Source organism: Gobio gobio (assembly GCF_949357685.1).
Source record: "Gobio gobio genome assembly, chromosome: 22".
Classification (NCBI taxonomy): Eukaryota; Metazoa; Chordata; class Actinopteri; order Cypriniformes; family Gobionidae; genus Gobio; species Gobio gobio.
In genome coordinates, this window is record NC_137118.1 from 35245252 (window position 1) to 35255977 (window position 10726).

The 10726-nt window shown below is 38.6% G+C and overlaps 1 protein-coding gene across 1 annotated transcript; it reads left to right on the plus strand.

The window, feature by feature from the left end:
* Positions 1–5446: 5446 nt before the first annotated feature.
* Positions 5447–9442, plus strand: LOC307118408 (collagenase 3-like; the record flags this gene model as incomplete). The annotated part of the gene is made up of 10 exons (XM_079804017.1): positions 5447–5545; positions 5630–5871; positions 5948–6096; positions 6707–6841; positions 6985–7146; positions 7230–7338; positions 8540–8670; positions 8890–9049; positions 9136–9239; positions 9345–9442. The coding sequence occupies 10 exons, from the start codon at positions 5447–5449 to the stop codon at positions 9440–9442; spliced, it is 1389 nt and encodes a 462-aa protein (XP_079660143.1).
* Between the last annotated feature and the right edge of the window lie 1284 nt (positions 9443–10726).

Consider the following 10726-nt stretch of genomic DNA (forward strand, 5'->3'; position numbering starts at 1 on the left):
TCAATCATTCTCCATTCAGCAAAACTGCGCATCGTTCGGTTCCAGTCAGCAGCTGCACGGGAAAGCTCACTCCATATGATATATTCCCGTTATAATACTTGATATGTTGATAAAATAATTTATCTTCCTGGAGTTTATCTAGCGGTTTCTGAAAGATGTTGTGCTCGCTACTCGGGTGACAACACAAGGACTATTAATTAGCATCACACGCACAAGAATTAAAAACTGTGAAGAAACAAATAATCAGTGAATGTTTGGACCGATATAGGCTACATAGTAGACTAGGATTTGTGGGCTCAACGCTCATCTTCTCTTTATGCCGTGGACTTTTCAATGTGCACTCGCGCTGCACTGCACACTCTGATTCCATGTTGCTTTAAGCGCATCATTCTGCACCCGGGATGCGCATAAGCGCTTTGTTGCCGCTCTGTTTTGAAGCGTTTCATATATTTTCATAGTTTTGTGCACTTAAAGATTATTAAAAAATATATTGTTCTCACGGATCGATCATATATTTGTTGTCCCTTTACAGAGCTGCACATTACGTTTACAATAAAATATAAATCTTGTAATTTTATATTATTTGTGTAGGCCCATATAATTATTTACATTCATATATAAATATAAATTAAAAATTAAATATAAATTGTTTTTCATAAATGTATTTAATAAGAACACAAAGTAATTTGTACCTTTTCATTAACATGTTTAGGGTTTTATGTTTAGTGTTTTATGTTTAGTAACATGTTTTATGTTTAGTGTTGGCAAAAACAGTTGTCATTTCTATGTTGAGGCGGCAGGGGTGTTGTCGGCAACTGATGAATGTAACTAATAAAGTAACTTGTAATCTAACTTAGTTACTTTTAAAATCAAGTAATCTGTAAAGTAACTTAGTTACTTTTAAAATCAAGTAATCTGTAAAGTAACTAAGTTACTTTTTCAAAGTAACTGTGGCAACACTGCTCATAACCCTTCTCAGATTGATGGCATCAACAATTGCTTTAAGATCATTGCTGATGTTTTTCCGCTTTCACATTGCGTTAACACACACATACCAGCAAACTCCCAAAACTTTGGCTTTTATAAAGGTGATTACACTTGCTTATGATCAATTAATCAAGGGCATTAACAGCATCTGACTGCTACTTACCCTCTTAATTCCCAGGGTGTAGCCTACTTAGTTTGTCACCCATAGCTTTTCCATTAAAAGCCCATTAGTTTTTGTTAAACAAATAACACTGTGTAATATGTCACGTGTTGTTGTTCATCTGAGGTTGTATTTACCTAATGTTAAAACCACACACACATAGCCTAGGAGAGATCTGAAAATGGTTGTCCACCGACGATCCCCATCCAACCTGAACCGAGGTTGAGAGGATTTGCAAAGAATGGCAGTAAATCCCCCCAATTCAGGTGTGCAAAACTTGTTGCGTCATACCCAAAAAGACTCAAGGCTATAATTGCTGCAGAAGGTGCTTCAACTTAGTACTGAGTAAAGAGTAAATGTGATATTTAAGTTTTTTCATTTTAATAATTTTACAGGAATTCTGTTTTCACTTTGTCATCATGGGGTACTAAGTGTAGATTAATGAGCGAAAAAAAAAATTCATTTAAACGATTATAGTATCAGACTGCAACAACAAAACTGAAAAAGTGAAGGGGGTCTGAATACTTTCGGAATGCACTGAATATACTGTATATATTTATAAATGTCTGTGTAACATACACTGTCCCTTTTATATCCCATTTAAATTGAAATATTGTCATGCCCTTGTTATTTGTCAACATGTTTAAGGCAAGAAGCATTTCATACACACCTAAAAAGAAAAAAAACTCCTGTGTTTGGGATAAGAACAATGGACATATTAACTATTTTCAAGGGCGATGTCAATGTAACATTAATTTAATGACAGTTTAAGATGTTTCCCACAACATTCTCATCTGTCACACAAATCTGGAATCTCCACTTTGGTGTCCACTGACTCATTTGAGCCTCCACTTAATCCATACTCTATATTTCCACCACCCATAATTTTCTTTGTAGCCCATGTCTATCCAGGAGATTGTTATTCCCCTGTTTTTGTAAATAAGAATTCATTCTTAAAGGGATAATTTAAACCAAAAAATGTAAATGCTGTCATCATTTACTCACCCCCAAGTTGTTCCAAACCTGTATGAATTTCTTTCTTCTGCTGAACACAAAAGATGATATTTTGAAGAATGTCGGTAAACAAACAGTTGATGGGCCACATTGACTTCCATAGCCATTTTATTAAAGTGTTTTGAATGTTCACTGGTTCCCGCCTCCTTCTTCCCATACCAACATACAGCATTACATACACTGCAAAAAATGATCTTCTTGCTAAGTATTTTTGTCTTGTTTCTAGTCTAAATATCTAACAATTTTTAAATCAAGATGCATTTACTAGATAATTAAAATTGCATAAGATTTTTATTGTTTTCTGTGGGAAAAAATGAAAATGAGTTTTTACTTAAAACAAGCTAAATTATCTGCCAATGGGCTTTTACAGAGGGGATTCTGGATATATTATTTTGTGCTTTAGTAAATTAGAGAATACTGACAATAGTCTTAAAAAATCAATTTTCGCCATGTTTTTTTGAAGTAAAAGGACATATAACTCAGGATAAGAATGTAAGAATGATATATCAACAAATCCCTATGTAAAAGCCCTCAGAACATAGTTAAGTAGAAGACTGGAAAAGTTGGTGCTTGTAGGTGCTACTGAAGTGTATATATCTGACTCTGAGTGAGAAAAAACTACCTTAACAAACACACATAACAACAGTCACAAAAACTGTAAACGAACTGTCCCTGTTTGTTGTATGTCCATTTATAACTAATTTAATCTAATTCGCTGATGGGGTTTCATTGTCTAATCTGTTGTTGTTTACTGTCTTTTTATTAGCTCTTGCAAGTGACAGCTGTTGCCATCTTTTCTGTGAACATTTATAAGCTGATTTCGGCATTGTCTGCATTTTCTCTCAGGCGGAGAATAAAAGAGGAAGCGGCAGCACGTATCACGTGATGTGAAGAGAACCAAGAACCAATCACGTAATCGGAAATTCACATCGGCCAATCAGATGTGGTTTTTGGCTGTAGATTCCCTGGCAAACTTTCGCGGTTGGTTATTTTTTTACAAAGGAATTGCCCATATTTGGATTAGAGAGCTTTACAATGATACCAGGCATGACGGCACGGGAGCTCGCATTAGAATGTTAATTTTTGGTGATTTCCGGTAGAAATCTAAAGGCACGAGTTGACAAAATATAATGAAATAACCACCTTAATGTGTAAGGTTGACATATTTTTTTATTTTGAAATGAGAGCTTACATGTTAAGGGAGCAAACTGGCCCAAAATCTCACAATTGACCACTGCATGAAAAAACTATGTTTTCACCTGCCGTGTCTCGCCTCAAATACACTGGGATTACAATCAACAGAACAATGAACAGGTGATGACTAACCAGGACCCATAGTAATAAACAAGTGGTGGGAAAACTGATAACAAAGAAAACTGGGTCAAACCAAAACACGGACAAGAACTCAAGCAAAACAGAACATCAGAATCAGAATCTGTCTTTATTGCCAAGTACACATGTACAAAGAATTTGTTGTGGTATGCAGGTGCTTTAAGAAAATAAGAAATGAGACTAAGACATCTTTAAGTTTAAGAGAATGTAAATAATAATAAAAAATCTATAAATAAATAGGCCTATAATATACATACCCAATTTGAATAAAATTGTAGCAAGTGTTATATACAGTCAGAATAGTGTGCATTAATGTAATGCATATGAAGCAGCATTAATAATGCCAGTAGCAGATGGGTAAAAACTGTTTTTGTGGCATGAGGTTTTTATTTTTCTCAGTCTTCTACCCGAAGGAAGAACCTCAAAAAATGTATGTCCAGGGTGAGAGTGATCGGCCACAATCTGAACTGCCCTCCTTCAAGTCCTGGAAGTATACAGGTCCTGAAGAGAAGAGCAAATTACATCCAATCACTCTCTCCGCCGAGTGAATAACACACTGCAGTCTGCTTTTTTGCTTGGCAGTGGCTGCAGCATACCAGATGGTGACAGAGGAGGTTAGTGGTCATACTCAATGATGGTGGTATAAAAGGGCACCATCATTTCCCTCGGTAGGTTAAAATTCCTTAACTGCCGCAGGAAGTACATCCGTTGATGAGCTTTTTTAATCAGGGAATTAATTTTTAAGTCCCACTTGAGATCTTGTGTAATGGTGGTTCCCAGAAAGCAGAAAGAGTCCACAATCTTAACTGTATGTTATGTTAGCTCATGTTAAGTACATGGGCTAACATACATGTGACATTAACCCACCCCCCTCTCCCGAAAGGCGTGTCCTTGCGACTTAGAAAAAAAACAGAGGAGGGTGGGGGCTTGGGGCGGACGAGGGGCTGGACTCAGGAAAAGGGGATAAGTGGGATAACCCAGGGTGGAGAGGATGGAGGGAGGAGGCAGATGGGAATCCAGATTCCAGTCTGGAACGAGGCCCACGGTGGAGTCGAGGGAGGGAGTAGCCATGGAGGAGAGGTCCTCAATGGCACTAAGGGGACAACCGATGGAGATGACGGAGATGGATACCCAGGTGGAGTTGGCAAGACAGAGAACCGAAGTGACACCGGAGACCTGGAGGGCAGAGGCGGAACTGCAGGAGGGAGCGAGGATGAAGGCGACGCTGGAGGGAAGGAGGAGTCCGACGGAACCAGAGGGATGGACAGACAAGGCATAGCCAGAGGAATGGAAGACCGTGGTGTAGTAGGGTCGATGCCTGACCAAGGCGTGGCTGATGGGACGAGGGAGCCTGATGGAGTCAGAGGACTGACGAATAGCTGTGGAGCTGAGGGAGCATGGAGCCAAGGAGAAGCTGAAGGATCGGAGGGTCGAGGTAGATTCGAGGTCTCGGAGGATTGCCAGGGAAGCCAGGGGGTCCTATTGCCAAACCGGATCTAAAAAAATACTTTGTGTGTGTTCCTTGAGGGAGCAATCATTGTTTAAGGCAGAGGAGTTGAACAGCTGGCAAATCAATTATATTCTGCCTCCACCTTTGCTGTTTTAAATGCGTTCTGACACACTTGTTGTGTAGATAATTTAAAAGACGAGAGTAAATGAAACTAACTCTAACGGATACCCTAACCCTAAAAAATGTGAAAAGTTGATATTAAATAAAAGGCATGAATAAAATACATAATACAAATATCTGGGCGAGGAGGAAAAGGCTGTGTCAAGAAAGTTGAAAATCCTGTTATTATTGTCTTACCTGTCAGTTTGATGGGTTACTCACAGAAGTTTGTGGCTGATAATTTCACCTGTTGCTCAACATCTCACAGTTTTATGAGTATATAAGTCTTCATCAGACGCTTGGCAATCAGAAGTGAAGCTCAAGATCTTAAGAAGCAACTCAACATGAGGATTCACCGCCAGCTGTGTTTTCTTGCAAGCCTAGTGCTCGTTATTCACGCAGTACCAATTGCAAAGCCCGCTGATGATTATGGCATTGCAAAGGTTTGGGGTTTATATGCTTGTTGACTGTTTTTTCTTTGGTCATAGGCCTAATTCTTTCAACAATTCTGTATTTGTATTCTTTAGAATTACCTGAAGAGCTTCTACAAACTGGAATATAAACCTCCTAATCCTGAATCCCGAGAGCCAGATCCAATGCCTGAGAAATTGAAAGAGATGCAAAGGTTTTTTGGGCTCAAGGTCTCTGGAATGCTGGATAAAGAAACCATTGAGGTGATGAAGAAGCCCCGCTGTGGAGTTCCAGATATTGCTGCGTACTCCACGTTAGCAGGCAAACCCAAATGGCAGACCAACATGCTCACCTACAGGTGTGTATGATATCACTTCTCTTGGTGTCACAGAAAAAAAATAAAAGCAGAAACCGACTGTGGTCCTTTTCCTAAGGATTGAGAACTATACCCCTGACATGTCAGTGGCAGAGGTGGATGATTCCATCAAAAAGGCCCTGCAAGTGTGGGCAGATGTGACTCCTCTGACATTCACCCGTATCTACAGCGGCACAGCTGACCTCATGATCTCCTTTACTACAAAAAGTATGTTTCTTCTATCCATTTATTTGTGCTTATATTTTGTTGATTGACCATGTGCTTTTAATTTTGATGAATACTTTTTAATATTTATGAATACCTGAGGATTCTAACTTACTGTTGTAATAATAATATATGAAACTTTGCTCATTAAAAATTAACATTATATGAACATTGTTCAATAAAATAATTATGGCAGCTAGGGCTGAATCTTTGGGCATATTTTCAGTAATGTATAAGAAAAACTAGGCTAACTATTTCAGACTCTTTATTGTAACAAAAGTAACATCACAACTAATATAACCTGATTACCTTTATTTTACCTGAAAGGAAAACAAAAATCATGCATTGTGCTCGCCATTGATACTAACCAAATCGCACGGTTTTATCTAAGACTAAATAATTAAAATATTAAATTTTTATTTTGGAAATCTGGAAAATGTTCCAATGAATGATCATATAGAAAAAAATATCACACATCACGCAATCACTAACCTTAATTGCAACTGAAATTTCTATAAAAATAAAGCAGGTTACTTTGATTTCTAAAATCCAATGATATTAAAAATTCAATATAAAGCCTTTTAAAGCCAATATAAATCTGTCTTTCCTACAGATCATGGTGATGCTTACCCATTTGATGGACCGCAAGGCATTTTGGCTCACGCTTTCCCGCCCTCACCTGGACTAGGTGGAGATGCACATTTTGATGATGATGAGGTTTTCACTTTCCGCACACCAAGAGCTAAATGTAATGTAATTTTTGTTTTGTTTTGTGCATTTCGTTTTCAGAGATTCATCTTCATCGCCACTTTGATTTCAAGTAAAAATCTAAAGTGGCAATTAAATGTTAAACTGTATGTACCTAAACTCCCCTTCTTAATTTCTCTGTAGGTTATGACCTGTTCTTGGTGGCTGCCCATGAATTTGGTCACTCTTTGGGTCTTTCTCATTCCAAAGTTCCTGGTGCTCTGATGCTTCCAACATACAGTTTCACCGATCCAGAACGTTTCTCTCTGCCCTCTGATGACATTACAGAGATTCAGTCGCTCTATGGTAATATGATCTTTAAGAGTACATCCATAATGTTTGAGTGAAACATATTCAGTCATTTTTTTACTATGTGGTATTTCTTTCAGGAACCCCACCTGAACCAAAATTACTAACGATTCCTAATGCTTGTGACCCTGACCTGATCTTGGATGCAGTTACAACTTTTAAAGGAGAAACAATGTTCTTCAAGGACAGGTAATACATACAAAAAATTCAAAAATATTCAGACTCCATTTACTTTTGCCAATTTTGTTATGTTGCACCCTGATACTACTACAATCATTTAAATTATTTTTTTCTCATGAATCTACACTCAGTACCCTATAGTGATAGAATTTTAGAAATGTCTGTTTATTAAAAGAAACTGAAAACTGAAATATCAGGTTAGATGGGGAATGTCAGTGGACAGCAATTTTCAGGTCTCTCTAGAGATGTTCGATAAGGTTCAAGTCAGGGCTCTGGCTGGGCCACTCTATGACATCCACAGAGTTGTCCCTAAGCCATTCCTGCGTTATCTTGGCTGTGTGCTTAGTGTCATTGTCATGTTGGAAGGTGAAACTTTGGCCCAGTCTGAGGTCCTGAACACTGTGGAACAGATTTTCAGTGAGGATATCTTGTACTTTTCTTCATTCAGCTTTTCCTTAACCCTGACCAGTCTCCCAGTCCCGACTGCTGAAAAACACCCTCACAGCATGATGCTGCCACCACCATGCTTCACTTTTAGGATGGTGTTTAGCGGTGCCTGGTTTCCTCCAGACATGACGTTTAGAATTGAATCCAAACTGTTTAATCTTGGTTTTATCAAACCAGAGAATCTTGTTCCTCACAGTCTGAGAGTCCCTCAGGTGCTTTTCTGCAAACTCCAAGTGGGCTTTCACTTCCGTCTAGCCACTCTGCCATAAAGCCCTAATCAGTGAAGGGCTGCAGTGATGGTTGTTGTTCAGGAATTTTGTCCCATCTCCACAAAGGATCTCTGGAACCCAGTCAGAGTGACCATCGGGTTCTTGATCACCTCTCTTTCTAAGGCACTTCTCCCCCGATTGCTCAGTCTGGCCTTCCCCAGATCTGTGCCTTGCAACAATCCTGTGTCTGAGCACTGCAGGCAGTTCCTTTGACCTCATAGCTTGGTTTTTGCACCGATATGCATTGTCAACTGGGAGGCCTTTTATAGAGAGGTGTGTGCCTTCCCAAATCATGTTACTTATGTAAATGTGATATTTCAGTTCAGTATTTCAGGGGGCTGTTTGGAACAAGTACGTAAGTACCCCCCCCCCCCCCCCCCCCCCTAATATTTATATATATAAACTTCCCATACTAACTGAATGGACCAACTAAACATTACACTTCATATTTATATAACGACTTAAATAAAATTACTTCATGTGTCTATGTGCAGCTTTGTCTGGCGTAGTTCTCAGAGCGGAAGTGTGAAGATACATCTAATCAAGAATGTGTGGCCCAACGCCCTGGGAAATATTGATGCTGCTTACGAGCATCCAGTGGAAAAAATACTTTTCCTATTCAAAGGTATCTTCTCAAACAATCTGGGAATGCTGAAACCACAGTCACACTTTCAATCTCTGTAAAATCATATCTGATGAAGGCCTTGACAATGGCCAAAACGTCAAAAGTTTTTTAATCAATTAAGTTGAATTTCTTCAAGAGTGAGAGTTGCACCTTTTTCCAATTTACAATCTCTGTAAAATCCTGAGAAAAAACAAATGTAAAGCCTGTATTTATTTATAGGTAAACAAGTCTGGGCTTTTAATGGAAACAATGTTGAGCCGGGCTATCCCAAGCCTCTCAGCAGATTTGGTCTGCCAGCATCTGTGACAAATGTCAGTGCTGCCGTCCACAACAAAACCTCAGGAAAAACACTGCTTTTCTCTGACACATATTACTACAGGTGGGTCAGGTGCTGTATCATAAACAAAAGCCATTAAAATTTGCTCCGAAAAGACATAAGAATGTAAAATTTCCCTTTTTTGGTAGCTATAATGAGATGACGAAGAAGATGGACAAAGGGAATCCCAAACGACTGGAAGATGGATTTCCAGGAGTGACTGGAGAGATTACAGCAGCCCACCAGATCGACGGTAGGTGTTTATAACTTCCTTTACTACAGATCTGTAACAATACAAAAACTCAATTCTGGCATGAATGTACAATTTCATAATGTTCACTGACTTCTTTTCTTCTAGATAAAATGTATCTCTTTAGTGGGACAAAGGTGTATGAGTTCAACAGCATCAGGAAGCTCATCCGTGTGCTGACGAATAAATACTTCCTGCCCTGTTAGGAGTTTCCCTGAAACAAGAAATGAATGGAGCGTAACTACAGTACTTACTTAAATGCATGCGCATAGTAAACAGTAAAAATTTATTAATTGTTCATTGTATTTGTCACGATCACCAGCTGGAGTGCCCTTGAGGGCCACCAGGGGGCAATCCACCCCGGACTACTATTACTCTGTCAAAGACTCCATTTCCCATAGTTTATTTCCCCGGTTCAACAGCAATGATTGTTTTCAAGTGTTGGTTTAGCACTGATGTCTATACAAGCCTGTTTCACTCTGTCTCTCACACAGCGAAGTTTTGTATTTTGTGTTTCTATGGTTTCATGTATCTCGGTTTTTTGGACTCTCTGCCTGCCTTTTGATTACCCATTTGCCTTTGTTCCCCGCCTTGTGTGTAGTGGTGGCGAGAGGAAGCCTCATGAAGCATTGAAGCTTTTCAGCCAAATGGTTCACAAAAGGGTTCATTTCACAAAGGCTTAATTTGCTCACAATACCACCTGGTGGTCAAAGAGTGTAAAACAAGCAGATATTACAGATGACCTGATGTGATCTGTGATAGGCTACACTGCATTTTAAGCCAGTTAAGGCTTAGGTATAACAGTGAAGAAAAAAAATAATTTTCACATAGACTATTTAAATGAATATAATGTGTATTTTTTGGTGGTATATAATGATTGTATAACATAATTGTGTAATAAACACATTGGCTTGAAATGAATGGGGCAGTCAAATGTGTGTAAATCAATTATTTGATCATAGGCAGGAGGGGCATTATTATTATTATTATTATTATTATTATTATTCTAAAACTGGATATTGGCTGGGTTTAACTGGGCAGAGGGCAAGATTCGAACCGCTTCTTGAACCAGTCACGCTGAAGCAAGGCTTCGGACGTCATCAATGACGTTATTGGTCTAAAGCGATACAAGCCTCGATACGCACTTCACTGAAAGCTTCTGGGATTTCTCGACACACGCTCTGAAGCCTCGGCACAGAACGTAACATCACTACTTGTGTGTTTGTTTGTTTGTTTGGACTGCCTGCCTTTGTTTTGACTGGGGGTTTTATTTTCCGTTAAAAAAAATATTATAAAGAAATTGTTTCTTAATTTTTCCCTTGTGGCCCATAGTTCATTTTTTTTGAAGAGATGTAGATTTAACAAGTTGTTTTTTTTTGTTTTTATTTTTTAATGAGCAGTTAGCTAATCTTATTACAGCGCGTTGGTTATGCGTGATGCGCTATAAATTATTGCAGGGCCAATTCAAATATTCATTTAATTCTAAAAGT